This window comes from Sander vitreus, chromosome 16 (genome assembly GCF_031162955.1).
Source record: "Sander vitreus isolate 19-12246 chromosome 16, sanVit1, whole genome shotgun sequence".
In the NCBI taxonomy this organism is placed as follows: Eukaryota; Metazoa; Chordata; class Actinopteri; order Perciformes; family Percidae; genus Sander; species Sander vitreus.
Window position 1 is genome coordinate 17137726 of NC_135870.1, and position 18773 is coordinate 17156498.

Here is an 18773-nt window from a genome sequence, read left to right on the forward strand (position 1 = left end):
CTATTTATTTGGCTATTCTTAACTGTATCCATGTTCATATTTTGCAGATGGATCTAACAGCACTAAATAAAAATTAAATGTGATGAGTCTCTCAATAAATAATTCCATACTTAATACCCACTTTGCCTAATCAATCGGCCTATGCTAATAACATTCTACTGTGTGTGTGTGTGTGTGTGTGTGTGTGTGTGTTCTCACCAGCAGCAGTGCCTCCAGGTGACTGAGGTATGTTTCCTCGGTGGCCAAAATCCCAGACAGGACCCACTTCCTCATCTCCAAACCTTTTTCCAGGTCACATTCATTCTGTAGCAAACACACAGACATATAATAATAGAGTTAACGATACAGCAATACAATAATATGCACAACAAGTGATCCAATCATGTACGTGCCTTTATTTTTAACTTACTTATCTTCTTTTCTTAACTGTTTTCACACTGGATACTTTTGTGTCTGAGGCATGGCGAACATTCAAAGCATCATATTATTCCTTACACCAGCTGCTAAAAGGACTTCTAATATCACTTGTTTGTGAATCTCAAATTGAAGGGTTTCTAGTTCTTAGCTGAGCTTTGCAGGTTTGAGGTTTGTGAGTGTCACAGCCTAGAAAATCAAACAGCAACAACTGCACCTTCGAGAAAATCCTCCCCAGTTACCTCCCCATCCCCTTCAGCCCAGTCAAAGCTCACTGAGGAGTACGGACATGAAAGAAAACAGAGAGACAGACAGATTCCTTGGGCTGTCTTGTTTAACCACAAACTCTGAAATAACTCAAACAGGCAGGGTCTCCCATGGGAGCAGGGTTGGCGTATAAATATGTGTCTGTAAGAGAATGCGCAAGTGCCGAGAGCACGCACGCACGCACGCACGCACGCACACACACACACACACACACACACACACACACACACACACACACACACACACACACACACACACACACACACACACACACACACACACACACACACACACACAGCTCAGGTTGGGACGTGGAAACATCTGACTCCTTGGGCTATGAGGAGGAAAGAGAGGAAACAGGAAGGAAGGGTGAGAGACAATGACTAAAATAAGAAGAGGAGAAGAAGAGATGGAGAGGGAGAGCAAGACAATGCAGATTCAGGCAGAGTGAGTCCATTGAAACATTATTGGTTGCAGCAAATGTTCATCCTGTCCAAACTGGCCGCGACTAGATCCCTTCTGTGAGACAAAATCTACAGTCCTTGTTCTGCGCAGAAATGGCCATGAGAAATGCCAAAGGTGATATTAGGTTTCAGGTTATTTTAAGATAGACTTGAAAAAATGTGAACCTATCCACTATTTAGACCTGGTGATTATTTTTCAGATGAATCAATATTATATTATAATATATAATTTCCTCAGTCTAGAAAATGTCAGAAAATAGTGAAACATGGCCATCATAATATATTCCAGAGCTCAAGCTGGTGTCTTCAATTGCTTGTTTTGTCCAACAAATAGAACAAAAGCCAAATAAATTAGATTTACAACAACATAAAATTAAGAAAAGCTGCAAATCTCTACATTGTTTGGCATTTTGGTTAAAAAAATACTTCAACAATTAATTAGAAAAAATGAAATGTTTTTGAGTTTATGTCTGTGCATGTTAAGCCACTTGTAATTCTACAACTACATACAGCAGTATAATGTTCATGCTAAAACGATGTGGAGTATTCATGAGCTGCATTTTAGCATGTACTGCGAGTACTTGGATGTCTGTGGGAGTAAAGTATAACCATATTGTCCTCCTCTACATTAGTCTGTTTATCTCATCTTCAATAGTTAATATTTCTACTATATATTCTCTCTCTCTCTCTCTCTCTCTCTCTCTCTCTCTCTCTCTCTCTCTCTCAGGTGAAGCATAAAGGAAATCATTCTGACAGACATGTATTATGCATAACACAGAGCTGTCTGGGGATCTGTGCTGTATAAAACAATATCAGAAAAAGCTTTAATTGCTCATCATGAAAAATGGAAAAGTTTCTGCTTTTTGTATTAAGAGTGCAAATAAAATGGTACTGAAAGCAAATAAGTAATGCAATTATTAAACATGATATTCTCATTCATTTATTTACATTGGCTTTTAACATTGCATTACATGTCATTTAGCTGACGCTTTTATCCAAAGCAACATACAATTGCTATATATGTCAGACAGGAACTCAATGGCTGATGTATTGCAGTGGGAATCGAACCCAGATCTCCCACACCATAGGCATGTGGTTATATCCACTGCGCCACCCCCATATATTTGAATCTGTCTAACTCAAAAGAGAAAGCCTGGGGCAGTAACTGAGCCCTGAATGTTTGTGAATTAATGAAAAATGAATGAAGTTATCTGACTTTACCCTCACAGGATATGCCCGCTGGTAAAAGAGTGTGAGAAACACGAGGGTCCATTTGCAGCATCAAGAATATTTGAAGCAAATCACAGGGAGGAAACTTTAACATTCAACCACATGTTACTAACCTACTGTAGCAGAGTGGAGACGAAAGTGTTTATTCATCGTTTCAGACCTCAGACGACTCCCCTAGGAAGTACCCACATCTCCAGACATAACATCTTTTATTCATCGCCGTGGCAACTAATGAGCCCATCTCTGGGTTCAGACTAAAAGGGGTGTCTGCCTGCATTTTTTTGGTAACAAAATAAGAGACATTATTCCTGCTTGGGGTATATTTGGGATGGTGTGTCTATGTTCTCAACACGCCCAGTATGTGCAACAAGGCTAATATTTTACATTTGAACCCACGCTTAAACCCTTTCAGCTACACACCGGCTGTACCTAACATGATTTACTAATTCTGATTTGCTTCTGATTTGTTTATGCACAGATACTGTTCGTGGGAGACGCACGACAATCAATACAAACAGTGTTTATTTGACAAGCACAAGGACATAGCTCAGGAGGCGCAGATAGAACCCGAGCAGCAGCGACTGTAATAACATTATTCCCCATATGTCTCTCTCTTTCCCATGGAGTGGAGGAGACTGTCAGCTCATATAAACATTCAGAGCCAGGCTAGAGAGGAGAGAAGTGAGCGGCAATGCATGCCCTATTCCACACTTTATTAACCATTTTCATTTTTCAATCTCTTTAGCATCCTGTTCTGCCATCCCTCGCTTTCTGAAAGGCCTAATGTGATTGCTTCCTATCGCCACATGTCTGCTAAGTAATGGAGCGGTCTTAGAATTATCCTGTGCTGCAAGAGAAAGTCATTTCTTTTTTTTAAATGCAGCATTACTTATAGTTATTTAAACTGCACTTCAGCCAGATGTGATAGACTTTGACAGAGTTGGTGTCTGCAATTTTTTTTTTTTCTTCATTTGCAAGGAAACAAGCTGTCCAATGAGTGAATTTTCAGTACAGATGTGAGGGCTCATAACAGAGCAGATATCACTCTTTCTAAGCCTTCTAATCCACTGAAGACAGTTATCTAAAGGTTTAGGGCTGGCTCAGTAGGAAATGAAATGACCTCCCCTCTTCAGGTCTTTGCCTCAAAGTGTGAAGTCAGACAGAATGAGGGAGTAAAGAAAACGAGGAGGATTTAGATATTTAAATATAAATCAGGGATCCAAAGGAACAGAGAAAACGTTTAAAGACTCAAGAGGAATTCTGGGGCTGGCCACTGCAGTGTCCCACATTTGAATCCAGCCAAGTACCTTCGTTGCATCGTTCCCCATCTCTCCCTCTTTTTAATTTTTTTTCATTTCTACTGTCAACTATCTAATAAAATGCATTAAATACCCAAGAAAATACTTAAAAGGTGATTTCTGTTTAACCTGGAGAGGGGGAAAGTGGGATTTGGCTGTCCTTGTGCACTAGGATTAGATCACACTTCAGCTGACTTCCAATCAGTGCCCCCCCCCCCCCTTCAATGCAGGGAAGAGTCACATTTTGAGAGAAAATTAAATCAGCAGTATTGCTGATGGGGATGACTCATCACAGTTACATCATAAAAGAATCAGCCAATCAGAGCTCGTCTTGGCTCTGACTAATCAATTATAGAGGCCGACCGGGAGGATGTTTGAAGAGTGGTTGACCAAGGCCAAATCAAGGACGATGGCAACTCCATTTAAATAGCAGTTATTGAAAGCATAGCTGGCTGCATGGATAATATGTTGATGGAAAAATGTTGTTTGGCTGTATAATATATTTAACTGGCCATCAGATGCTGCTTCTGCCAACACTAACCAGACAAAGCGTCGGGTTCGCTCTAGGATTCTGCCTCTAAAAATTTGAGTTTATTCTGCAAATTGTCTTTAATGTACACTACAATGAATGTATCATTCTGCTCTGAGAGAAGAGGATGTTTGCATTTCTGTACTTAAAAATTGTCTAGTGCAACCTAAAGGAGAGACGACATATGTATGTGTGTGTGTGTGTGTGTGTGTGTGTGTTTGTGTGTGTGTGTGTGTGTGTCTGTGTGTATAAATTAAAACCATTGAGAGTTCCAAGCTCACAGGTCAAAGGTTGGATGCAGTCAAGGGACTTATCATTTATTGGCAGATTCGATCCATCAATCAGATTGAAAGGCACTCACTCGCTCACCAGCTCAGACTGAGGGGGTGGAGTAACTGAAACTGCTTCATGACCACTGATGCGATTACTTCCTCCAAGGGCACAGCGGAGAGAGGCAGTATTAGCCTATTATATTCTCCCAAAATACCTCTCTATCCTAATCAAACATTTGGCTCTAGCATGTTCATTTGCTACTCACAAATTCTTTGGAGCAAGAAATAATATGTAAATGCTAAAATAGAGCCTGGCTCTAGTATCCATGTTCATTCTCATCTTTGCTGACACTAGGTTTTGTGTGTGTGTGTGTGTGTGTGTGTGTGTGTGTGTGTGTGTGTGTGTGTGTGTGTGTGTGTGTGTGTGTGTGTGTGTGTGTGTGTGTGTGTGTGTGTGTGTGTGTGTGTGTATGTGTGTATGTGTGTGTGTGTGTGTGTGTGTGTGTGTCCTCTCCATGGTAACCTTTGAAGAGCACCAGACGTCATAGATCACTGGTTTTCTCCAGTAAACTGTAAAGGAAGGAGGGTAAGAGAATAAAGGGAGTGATGGTGTAATGGAGGCATTTTTGCCTAATACTCTGGATGAGAAAAAGCCAGACTCTGCGGGATGAGTTTCTTCACTGTATGACTGCCTCTGGGGTTATGAGGCAGGCAATATTGTCCTTTATCAATCCTCTCAAATGGCAGATTTGATTCCTCGTCAATTGACAGATTTTTGATGGATCGGGATTTCTCTAAGAATAGATTAGCCCACTTCCTGCGCGGCTGTATTGAGGTCAAAGTACGGAACTATTGGCCAATAAAGAGTGATTCCAGGCACGTTTGTAGGATTGTACATTCATATGGTATTATGCGTTGAATCAATAGTAAAAGAAAAATCTATCAAAATCAAAAAATAATTTGTGTCAATTTCCGAAAGACAGCTGTTGATAAAATTTGCCCGATGCAATAGCCAGCAGGAGGAGATAGCGGGATGGCGTACTAACCGACTTAGAAGACTCTAAGGATCCAGAGGAGAGCGTGTCCCGACTGCTGCGGCTCTTGGAGCTGAGGTGCGGTGAAGATGATGGCGAGTCATCGATGTACGGCAGGATGTCGTGGTGCCTCCGCTGCTCCTCTGCACGGTCTGCATCGTAACCGTACGTGGGAGGGGTCCCGGTGAAATGACCATCTGTGACAGGGAAGAGAAAAAGAACCTTAAGTACCTTGTACATTCTTCTAACTTTCTTTCGACCACTTTAATGTAGATATCAAGACATCTTTTGCAAATCAATAATAATTTAATATCTTTTACGAAACCCAACTTGAGTAAGCTTCAGTCTAACCACAGATCCATTAATGTTACCTGTGCCTTTACAATGCACACTGGGTAGATTCATACATTTACTGGTTGGCCTCATACTCACACATGCATCGCAGAGTTAATTTTCCAACACTAATTAATGCGGTTTTAGAAACTGGGGCACACAAAATGAGTTCCCCCTGCATCTTTGTTCGTGCACTCATACAAAAACATAAAGCTCTGAGAGGAAGCACTTGAAGAGGCCGACTACAAACTGGGTCAACGTTCAAATAATTTGAACACTGAGTGCAGCATCTCCGGGGAAATTTTCAGCAACTTCCCACTTCTGAGGTGGGCGCTAGGGGTGGAACGGTACATGTATTCGTATTGAACTGAAACGGTACGGGTGTCTTGGTTCGGTACATGAATTTACACGGAGAATACACGGTATAAAAATAAATAAAACTTACGTGCAAATTAATTAATGTAATGTGGAACTACTGTTAGATACGCGTTTCTTTAGGGACACCTAATCTGTAGCCCCTTTAGCCCCTGTAGCCTAGCCTATAGCGAGTGGTGGCGACCCACAAGAGTTAGAAGACCCGTTTGGGAAAACGTTGGTTTCCCAGTCAGTTACAGTAGTACAGGCGAGAGAGTGGTGGATAAGACGAGGACTGTGTTGTCGTTGTTCAGCAGTTGTTGGGTATGTGAGTGGAAATACATCTAACATGCTAACGCATATCCGTCGCCATCACCCAGGTGTGCCAATCACTGGAACGAGACAAAAAACAACTTCCTAACTTCTCCCTACAGTGCTTAACCAGCCTTTAGATACAAATAGGGCCAGAAAATCACTGAAGCAATCAGAATTTACATGTCATCTTCAATGCGCCCATATTCACTCGTAGAGGAACCTGGCTTCAAGTATTTGCTGTATGTACTCGAACCTCGTTACAACATGCCATCCCGTCCACACATAATGCAAACTGTAGTCCCTTCAATATACAACCAAACACGGACGTTGATGGAGCACGAGTTTTCAGCTGCACCCTCCGTTTGACCGTTAACGACTGATGGTTGGACTTTGCGTGCTACGGAAAGCTATCTCACAGTGACTGCTCATTTTACTGACTGAGTGGGAAATTAAAGCGTCAGTTCTACAGACACGGCCCTCACCTAGCTGAGAAGCTACAGGAGGTTGTGGCAGAGTGGAAACTAGAATGGTATAGAGGTAGAATTTTGTTTGTTATTTGTTATTATACTTTCATAAATAAGAGATGCTGTATTTTCAGTTTTATAGCTTGTTTACAAGTTACAGCTGGAGTCTGGAGATGATGTGGGGTACTTATTGTTTACTGTTTACATCTTACTTTACATACTTCAGGCTGTTGCAGCTAGCTCAGGGGAGAGACTGTATGACACTAGGTCGTACAGCCTGAGACATGCACAATAAAAAAAATTGCCTTCTGCATTTTTGTTTTCGCTTTTCCCTCCATTGTACCGAACCAAACCGTGATGTCTGAACCGATGTATGAACCGAACCGTGACTTCTGTGTACCGTTCCACCCCTAGTGGCGCTATCACTTCCTCTGTGGGAAAATAACAGCTCAGCCAGCACAAAGTGGTTTTGAGTACGATTTTGTGTGCTGCCCTCTACAAGGAGAGGTGGGAGAGAAAGAACTCAAAACAAGATGGATGCAAACAAACTAGAATTTGATGACAAACAACTTGTTTTACAGCGTCACACTCAGTGAGGTGATGCATTCCATTTAAGGTAAAGTTGTGTACAGTGCGAGTACAGTCAGCGGTTCGAGGAATGTGGTGTGTAACAGCTGAGGGGAAGCCATCATGCATCTTTGATGCCAGAGAAGACCTTTGGCTCATCTCCTCCCACTCCTACATTCAACAGAGCCACACTTCTCAGAGAGCTGGCCGGGCCTCCTCTGTGCTTACTCAGACTAATAACATGCCAATGCACTTTCTAGAGTCAGACTCTCAAACCAGTTCATGCCATTTATAAGCATTCTGTAGCTTTAGAACATATTCAGCTGACATCTACTTCAGTACTGATCCTTTTCTGTGCCTCTACAATTTCTCTTTCATTGTGTTGTCTGAATTTTTGGCTTACACCAACACATACACAGACATATGCTCTTAAAGTCATAGGTCATAGCGCGAGGAAAAACTAGAGAAGAACTGATAGAAAGAACAATGCAAGAGTGTTCAGGGCCCGCCTGACCTTTAGCCCACCCAACGCTCGCTTCGCGTACTCGCTGCTGCCTGTGGGCGGGTGCTGCCCACTGCGCCTGCTTCGACCAACAGCATTCTGCCAGGCAAAGACCAACATAGAGGCTCTCTGTGTGTGTGAGTGTGTGTGTGTGTGTGTGTGTGTGTGTGTGTGTGTGTCTCTTCCCACAATGCCAAACTTTGCGAACCAAACTGAGTAGCTACTAGACATTCTTCATTCATTTTTAGTCTTAACCCTTGTATTGTCTTCCCTTCAACCTTGAACACGTTTTTGACGCCTTTTTTTCACAGTTTGTTTTTGCTTTTTCCAACATTATGACATTTTTAAATTTTTCTTCTACACATTTTCAGCACTTATTTCTACGTCCCATATTTTCTGATATAAAACAAAAATTTTAAATGGGTCAATGTGACCCGAAGTCAACACAAGGGTTAAGTATGTGCCGCCTGCACATATTCTGTTATTTATATATTTCATAATTTCCAGACTTCTGCTTTATATGTTTTTGTCCTCTGCTGGAGCTGCTGCCCCCGCGACCCGACCCCGGATAAGCAGACAACGATGGATGGCAAAGCACATGCTTACACATTCAGCCTGTGTGCAGTTAGTTGTATTTATGCCAGTTAGCATTGATGTTTTAGCAGATCTAACTGTATTAGAGATTGTTAACATTCAGAAGCAACATGCTTACAAAAAGATACTGCACATTTTTAGGTCTGATTCACTGCTTGTCTAAAAATACATGGTGTGGATGTGAAAAACACCAAGTAGGAAATGAGTGAGTGGTATCCTGGCATGGTTTTCTTTTTAAATTTCCCAAACCACCTCTGTGTGTTCATGTTAGGGGGCATAACATCTCTAGCTGACTGCTAATTTAATCTTCCTACCACCTTGCTTAAGAAAAGTTCTGTCACTGAAAACACACTGAGGTTGTGTTTGTGTGTGTGTGTGTGTGTGTGTGTGTGTGTGTGTGTGTGTGTGTGTGTGTGTGTGTGTGTGTGTGTGTCTCGGTTAAAATTGTGCACAGTCACAGACCAAAAACCACAGTCATGAATAATAATGATAAACTGTAGATAAAATATTTGAAATGCCATATGAATCACCGCAACCCTGACTCTGATTAAACAGTGTGTTTTCTGGAGAACGTCTCTAAGGTACAAAAGCTACAAGGTTTACAGTTCTAGTTTACAGGCTTTTTACAAATAAAACAAGTTTTCTTTTATAAAAAATTAAGGATTCATAAAGGAATTATATATATATAGTTAAAAACGGTTGAGGCCAATACTAGTCTGCCAATAGGCTTACCAAATACAGTGTTCATGTATACTTTCAAACCAGCAGTTTCCAGTGGGGGAGGGACTGAGCTTTACAAGTCTGTTAATGGGTGACTATAGCCTGTGGCCGTCAAACACTAGACTTTAGTCCGTCCACGTCTGACCTCATCTCGGCCCAGACACTGCTTCTAACTCCGCCTTGAGTCAGTTTCTCTCCTACTGTCTCTCATGCTCTTTGTTTCTATGCCCCTGCATCTCTACACATATATCTAACTGCCTCTTTTTTATCTTTTGCTGTCTCTACTCTGTATCCTTCTTGTGAACAGATTGCTTGTGTTTCTGCTGATTTCTGGACAGCTGGCCTTTTCATCCTCATGCTGCTCACAGATCAGCATCTTCCTCTTCCTGATCTGAGCTGCCTCACTTTCCCCTCCTCTCTTGTTTCCCAAACGATTCCCCCTCAAGAAAAGAATAACCTGCAAATATGACAGAAGAGATAATAAACACACACACAAGCGCCTTATATAATTCTCATAAAAACAGTCCAGCCATTGATTTCTTCCTGGAGCTATCGGCAAAATAAAACAACCAAACCCCAGCATGCATGCACACACACACACACACACACACACACACACACACACACACACACACACACACACTCCTGTAAAATTTTTTTTTAAATGGAAACAGTGTTTGGGAGGGGAACAGGTCTTTTTCCTGCTGCAGGTGGAAAACTACAACCACAATAGGAACAGCTGGTGCTCCGCTGCCATGGCAACACACAGGTCTTTCCAAAACAATATCACAAACAGGGCAGGGGTATCAGGGTGTCATGTGACACTGATCTGTTGTTGGAATGTCCTATATAATAGAAGACTTGGGGCTTCAAATACTGTACATGGGAGCTGTTTGCAACGGTTAAATCATTACAATTTCTGTATGCTATGTGTGTGACACACTATCAAGAATTTTTAATCGAGCTTGATACACTTTGGAAAGAATGGATTGTGCATCTAGTTGTGACTTTTGTGTGCAACTCACCAAGTACCTGAGAAGACTAGGGCTTGGTATGGGACCTCAATACGTTTTTGGTACAGACCGAAATGTGCCTGGATCACAGAGTATCGGAACCTTACCAGTTTCTTTTGTTAAAGGAATGGTTCAAAATTTAGGGGAATTTACTTGCTTTCGGAGAAGATTGATATTACTTTCATGTCTGTATCGTCTGTATGCAAAATATGGAGCTGGACCCAGGAGATGATTGGCTTAGCTTAGCATAAAGACTGGAAGCAGGGGGAAACAGCTGGCCTGGCTCTGCTCAAATGAAAGAAAAAATCTGCCTACTAACACTTCTAACTTAAACTCACCATTTAACATGTTAAAACACAACTTGGTAGACTAGAAATCTAGACGCATCCTATCATCAGCAAATGTAATTTGCAGCCAGGGTCGTCTAGCAACTCTCCGTTGGCTTGCGAGCTGGAAAAGCCAAACTCTAGCCGGGCCAATCACATCGTGTATAGAGTCGGTGGGCGGCTTTAACATAATAATGGCAGAGTTACGACGGTTCCGCGTGAATTCCCTGCTACTTGAAAACAAAGACTATGGCTGTTGCTGCTGGCGAACAGAAAAGTCTTTCGAATCGGCTTTGGCTGTGACTCTGGAGACTTGGAGTTAAGCTTTTCTTTGAGAACAAAACAAAGAACGGCACTGAAGTCATTCTTAAAAAAGGAAGATGTGTTCAGAGTTTTTCTGACCGGATATGTTTAATCTATCAATTTGCGTTGCTCTGGTTGGTTGTAGCGCTATCCTATAGAGCTCAACAGTCCCGCCCCTTGTCCGAGAGACCTTGGGTTCCAGAAGTAAATTTCCCATTCATTTCTCCCATTGACGTCTGGAAAAATCCATGTATAAAGAGTTTTAGACCATGCCTTAGGCTAACCAGCTACGACGTGACTCATAAGCATACAACATATAATTTCGAGTGAAAAAACGAACAGAAAATCCCCAAAAAGTCAAAGGTACAAGACTGTGTACATATTTTCATTATCGAGCGAAGGAACTACTCATCCCATAAACCACCGCGCACCACTGAATAAAAGGTAGCTAACCTTAGTTTAGCTAACAGCTAATTCGGCTAACCACTAGCTGAGACAGCATGCAATAACTTTAAAAGACCCTCAAAATAAAACCTGAAAATAACCGTTAAAATATATAACAGCTGTTACGTCAGTTGTAGCCTGCTTTTCCCAGTGTTTAGTTTGAGTTAAAGTTATTTTAGACTGAATCAAGCTGTCAGCTAGCGGTTAGCCGAGTTAGCTTCCCGGTGGAGGCTAACGGCAGAAGCGTGGAACAGATCGTGATTCGTGCAGTGTCGTAAATCCTCGTTAAACAGGATTATCATCTTGCGCATGCCCATGACGGATCGTGGAGGCAGCACAGTTAGGGTACTGACACCCCCCCCCCCTCCTCACCAGCATGAGTTCCACCAATCAGAGGCATCACTGTGGGATTGTGAGATTGTTCAGGATTGTGGGTAATGAAGTACTTATCCAAGACATCGTGAATAAAAGACATCTATCTCAAAACAAGGTTAGTGCCCCATGAACTTTTGGCGTCTATATGAGCATATACAATCGCTTAGTCATGTCGTAGCTGGTTTTAAGTCTATCATCGACGGTTACAATTTGATGGCTTATACTCCAATTGTCAATGGAGAAATTGCATTGTATTTTTACTTCCGGAACCTGCTGTGGGCAGGACTGTTGAGCTCTATTGCGTGCAGAGGGAATTTGAAAGACAACCGTTTATCCCACCCCTCGGATTGAGCCTTGCCAATGGTAAGTTCCCAGACCCAACATCTTGATGTGGGTCTGGCTTGTCTGGCTTGTCAACAACTTGACACTTCTTTTTACACTTCTGTTTTTGTACAGATCACTGTTTTTGCTCTCAGTCATAATGGATCATTCAACTCTATTCAAATCTATTCATACTGTAACAGTGCTAAAGTGCAAGAGCTTTAAAAAAGATGAATGACCTGACCCTCTATTTGCCTTGCTCATTCTCACACATACAAGGAATTAAGAGGTTTGTCTGAGTTTAATTGTAATAAAGAGTGCACCGGCCGAAAGACAAAGGAAAGAATTGTTGCCTACAGCCCTGCAATGTTCTGTGTGGTGCTGGCGGAAAGGAGGGGAGAAAGAAAAAACAACAAGGAAACGAGCCACTGTTAAGACAGAAATAATTATGAAAACTACCATGATAAAAAAGAAATATTATAAAAAGCAAAAAAGAGAAAGAAGACAAAGACAATGGGACAGACTGAGAGCCATGAAATTGGAGAGAGAGAGGGAGTGACTCTCAAAGGAGGCATAAGATATCCTAGATAGTGAGAGCCGCCTCTCCAACCCCCCATCACGCTTTCCACTCAGCATGGCCATCATAAATCTGCCCCGGCTGCTGACGCCTTTATAGAAGGAGGCCTGCCATCCTAACACTACCGATATAACCCCACCTCTGGCTCTTACTCTCTCACACACACACACACACACACACACACACACACACACACACACACACACACACACACACACACACACACACACACACACACAATTACAAATACATTCACACACTTACCATAAAGGCCCACCAAGCCCCATAGGACCCTAATGTTACACTACAACACTCAGAGTTCTCTCTCTTAATCCTGCTATTTGATGAGAGAGGAGAATGTAATCAGAGATCGAATGGTGTGTTTTAATGGCTTCCTCCAGCCCCCCTCCACCCTAAATCTGATTCATATACAGTGTGCTGGATTTGGGAGGGTTAAGCTTATTGAAGAGGCCACGTCTGGATACTGGAGATAAATAAGACGCACCCCTGTGCAACATTATTAGGGAATAATGTTGCACTTTCCATTACTGCCCCTAAAAATGGTGTAAAATACATATGCAGTACTGTACTGTAAATTATGATGGAAAAGGAAGTGGGGTGAGAGTTTCTGCAAGGAGAGAAAAGAGAAAGCAGAGAGAAAGCACCCCTTCCCATGAGTTCCTACCTCCCCTTAAATATCCAATTTAGAGGCAATTTAACTCAGAAGAGAGGGGGCTGGTAGACAAGGGGAAGTGGAAAGCTGTGGAAATTAAAGTGAAGGCTCAACTGCAGCATCGCTGGGGGGGACAGACATGCTGTCAAATGAACTTGCACACAGCGTTTCACTCATAATCCTCCCTCGACTGCACGGGCACTTGACAGCAGTTCATTTGATAAATGTCACTATCTTGTCATTAGAGGGCAGACGTTGCAGAGTGTCATACTTTGAACATGTGAATTTATTCTTGAAGTCCTCAATATCTGCAAGTTAGGCATGAAAATGTGGAGGTGTGGCTCCTTTCACCTACTCAGAAGATGCGACCATGGCATAGACAGTAAAACGAATGGACAAAGCGAAATAGAGTCTTTAAACGCTTCAGATGTAAAGTTATTCGCTGTCAAAGTGACGCCAAAATGAATGGCAGTCAATGGAATGCTAACGGGAGGTGATGGCTTGATAGCATCAAAATAATTCCATAGGAGGTACGCTTTGTGGAGGCTCGCTTACCCCCCTTGGACCATGGGGACACTTTAGAGAGGAATGCCTTGCTTTCACTTGAGGTCACAGTGGGCACTTTGCATCCCTCATAGAAACCATTCAGTATAACTAGATTGGGACTCTCACAAGATAAAGATGAATCCTAAAGGCATTCTTCAAAGAATTGCTGTAAAATATACGACTGTCTTGGAATCCATGTAATGAGCAAAGCGTGTATTTGGCTACACAAATCACCATCCCTGCAGAGACAATGTGTCCCAGAAAGCTTGTTTTATTTTATGAATTTATTTTTATATTTCTATCGCTCCTTTGAGAGGACCAAAGGACCACACATTCCCTATATGAAGGCAGCAACTTTCCTCATCTCATTTTTCAATCACAGTCAATTTATCATGAATACTATTTCAACCAGCAATCACAGCCGCCTGACATCTATGTGCTGGTGAATTCCTTGTTCCCGCTTCCTGGCATTATCAACATTACTCGAGTTGAGAAATCATAATAAACAAATTTGTTTCCTGGAGGTAATCTCTTTGCCTCAGCGTTGATAATCTCTGTGGAAACAACCCAGCAGCAGACCGTTTCAGTTTTTAGGCTGGGACAATCGCCAAGTCCAAGATGCTGCTCCTTTAAAAAAAAAAAAGCAGCGCCCCCTGCAGTGAAGTAATCATCCCTTTGTCTCAGGGTGGAGGGATGAGAGGCAGAACAGTGACGAAAGAAAAAGGCTACATAGGAAAGCACATGGCCTGAAATCACACCACTGGAGGAAGAGAGATGAGCAGAGTAATGAGGATATTTGTGTGTGCATGCAGAGGTGCTGTGTTTACTGTGTGGCTTCACAATGCTAATGTTTGTGTTATGAGCTTAGATAAAATATGTTTAAATGTGTGTGTGTTTTTTTTGTTTTTTCAAACTACTCATGGGGACAGGCATCTGCTTAAGTGTCATGTCATAAATATCAGCCACAGGGAACGAAACAACGTCAGATACAAGAGCCAGGCTGCATGCACTGATGAGTTAGATTCACCCGCAGCATTGCCTGTGGCAACAGTATGCTGCTTACTGTGATCTAAAAGAACAACTTTTTTGCATGTCTTTCATGGCAGTCGTCAAAAGGAGCATCAGCTAATTTATAGTCAAACTTCACTAAACCTTAAAGCTGGGGTAGGCAGGTTTTTTGTGCGTCATTTGGCCAAAAATTCCATAATAACTCTACAGCATATTGTAAGTCAAGTGGTCTGAGAGAAAACTAGACTTCTGCGCCTCCTCTTGGCTCCATTTTCAGGCTTTAGAAAATCTAGCCTGTGATGGGAGACTTTGGCCAATCGCAGGTCATTTCAGAGAGAGAGAATACTCCTATTGGCTGTTCTACAAATGCAGATGCCCATGCACGTCCTTTCAGATGGTGAAAGCCTGATTCAATGTCTGAAAATCCTGCAGAAAAATGTGCTATTCCAGCATTGGCAACAACAGCCTACACTGCAAAGCAATCCGGAAAAAAAGGAAGACAGACTTATCAAAATAGAGTCTGACAACAAATGAAATAAAACACATGTCAATATTGGTTAAGCAATTCAGAGATGGAGAGAAAATGATGCTTTTTTTTAGCCTTCTGCTAACCGTAGACAAGGCTGTGGCTAATTGAAGTTCATGTTTATGTAGCTAGCTGGCTTTACAGGCCCACAAGTTTACAAAGGCAGGCAGGTGGCGGATATACAGAAGAATATGAGACAATCGCAAAAATAAACATAATTACAGTAGAACTGAAGACATGGACACAAAGATAATTACACAACCAATCGTACACACAGCCACACGTCACATCTTGTATATTGTGTCAGATTCCCTCGGCGCTGTGAGTATTAACGCTTCTCTTCCTCTCTCTGTTTCAGTCTACATCTTTTCTATTCTCTCTCTCTCCTTCCTGCCGCCGCTTCCTTTGATCACACAAGACTTTCAAGGAGAGCGCTCTCCAGTCTCAGTGGACACATGCTCAACCACACACCCACACACACACACACACACACACACACACACACATTACTCTACCCTCATCCTGCCAGACAAACCTTTGATTCTACAAGCGCCTGTCATGTCTTCTCTGTCAACTGCTAAAGTCATTAGGAAAGAGACTCATTACCCCAACCCATGAAGCATTATGGGGGAAATAAGCGTTCAAATTGCTGCAAAATCACACAGTGACTCTGATTAATAATACAACATGCTAAATTACCAGCTCCGCTCTGGAACATGGACAGCGCTCATTAGACTGCGGTTTCTACGGGCAAAGATGGTAATGTGTAATGAAAAATAGAAGATGCTTGGCTTTTAGGTTGTTAAGTCAGCAAATGGTAGACTATGGGTATTTAGCGTAGAGGGTCTTTAGTGGTATTTACAGATGTGAAATGTCTTGAAGGTAAGAACAATAATAACACATTCCTATCTGCACTCTGCTCTTTCCTTTCATATTACACAAAAGCTTTCTTTCTCTAACTTTCTTCTTCTAAATACTACCTTTCCTCAGCATCCCTTCGCGTGTCTCTCTGCTTTCCTCTCATTTCCCTTCCACGTTGGCCTTTGCAGGAGCCAGTCTGCGATCTCACTGCGGCGATAAATCTCGAGGGCAGACCTCAGCCCTCTGACACTCTCTTTAATGCATGATGAGCACCGCAGCCATTGCGTGTGTTTCAGTGTGGGCGGAGAGCAGCCTCATTAATTTATCTACACTGAAGCTGGCATTTAAACCTCCAAGGCTATCTGCAAAACAGTCTGTCGCCTATCCTAAGTAATGTGTGGGTTTTAAACGCTCTAATTTGCCCGATAAAATTAGAATGAATGGGACTGACAGGTATGCTATTTCTTTATCTTTGCAATAGTTGTTGAACTTGGTTAAAGATGCAGACACAGACCAAGGTGTGACTAAAACAGTTTATCATGACTGAATTTAAGATGTGGTTTGGAGACTAAAAATCCTACTATTGTGGATGACTACTCCTCACATCTGGTAAATGCTTTTTCATCTTTTCAAAATGTGTGACCAAACAATTTCAATGGTTGCTAAAACTGACCAGAAAACTCATTGGGCTCTCATTGCCTACAGAACTCAGAGGTAAAAATGTGATATGTGACATCAAACAGTTTGACAAGTATAATGTTTATTGTGTTCAGTTTAATGAGTAACTAATTAGAGTTGCTAATTAGCACTAAAAACAAAGTACAGCTGAGGCGTATGGGTATCCACAAATGTCAACCTCATTGTGGCACTCGTGGAAAAGTTAGAGGGTGATCAAAGCCATCAGTAATCATCTTCTGAGACCATAGATATACAGTATGTACACAATTTCATTAAAATCCAGTCAGTAGTTGTTGAGATATTACGGTCTGGACCAAAGTGGCGAACAGATCGACTGACCAATATTGCCATCTACAGAGCCATGCCGCTACGTGGCTACTAAAAAGACAACATATGAATATCTGACATAACATAAGTTTACCACACAATCACAGGTGTTAAGTGCTTTCATGTGTCTGTTGCTGGAGGGTGGAGGCACTCAAGGCCCCAAGCAGAGCAAAGGTTGGAGGTTAAAGGTTAACGCAGTGAAGGAGTGGGGACAAAGGTCACATGGGTTTTGTGTTACTGTGTGCTCCTATGTGTGTGTGTATGTGTGTCCATGTATGCCCTCAGCAGGGGAGCTCAAATCTTATTAACAAACAGTATTACTACTTCAATCACTAGCTAGGAAGTAGACCATACCTCCCCTTAAAAACACAGGCATGTCTTGAAATCATAAAAGCATCTCTAATCAACTGGACCAAAGTGGCTTTGACTGACCAACATCAGTTACAAAATGATATAGAAATAAATAGAAATACACAACTAAAACTATAACTATTTCTATATCTGTCTGTATCTGTTTTTAAATCTGGATAGAGTGATCAAATGTGGGTGTCATGCTGCTGGGGAGGTATTATTACACACAACATGATGTGAAGAGGGAGGGTCTGTGGGCTGGGGATGAGTTTTCCATAAGTGCTTCCCGACAGCCAAACTGAAAGTCAGTTACTGTTTCCAGTTGATAACTGTGAATGAATACAGTTTTTTATAATAGTAGTGTTTCATTTTAAACGCACTACATTTCCTAAATCTCATCTCTGTCTATTGCTCTCACCCTTAAGGTCACATCAGGTGACTAATCTTCATATTTCATTTGGCTTTGTTTTAGCTGATTACAGAGAGGAATGACAATGAGGTTTTGCTCCCGTTTCATTTCATCTAGTCTGACAGAGCCTCATGATGTGAAACCAGAAGTAAAACGTACTGAGTGATTGTTTCACATTACTGTCTTACATGTGCTTGAAGATTTGACACTTTAAAGTTATCATTGATGAGGGATATTGAGTGCACTGCCACAACCCCTCTTCTCCTCCTCCTCCTCTTCTATTTGGATCTGATTGGAGACAATGCTGACAGTTGGCAAAGATGAATGATTGAGCAATAATCTGTGACACAATATTCCACAAATAAAAGGTAAATTATCTGTCTGACAGACTGATGTTTAACAGGGGTCTAATTACTATTGACACGTCTTTTCAGTTTATTTGTACCACATCATTTTTAGTTCCACACATATCTAATACTACTATTACTCCTATTATTACAACCACTACTGAGCGTGCTATCCACTTCTATTTGGTTTCTTAGGTTACTCAGAAAATGTGATACATACAACTTAAAGCAACACTAGAGAACTTTTCCCGCTTCTCCCCCTATAGGTTGGAAGCGGAATTGTCCCATTACGTCTCATTTGAACTACAGATCCGCAACCCGATCTGGCAAA

At 41.8% G+C, this 18773-nt stretch overlaps 1 protein-coding gene across 1 annotated transcript in view; it reads right to left on the reverse strand.

Annotated features, from left to right (window-relative positions):
• bcr (BCR activator of RhoGEF and GTPase) overlaps positions 1-18773 on the reverse strand; it is an 86516-nt gene that overhangs the window by 32592 nt on the left and 35151 nt on the right. The window contains exons 2-3 of the mRNA XM_078271871.1: positions 5521-5705; positions 199-303 (exon numbers count right to left, since the gene is read on the reverse strand). Of these exons, the coding sequence (XP_078127997.1) occupies positions 199-303; positions 5521-5705 (290 nt within the window). The remainder of the gene's footprint in view (positions 1-198; positions 304-5520; positions 5706-18773) is intronic.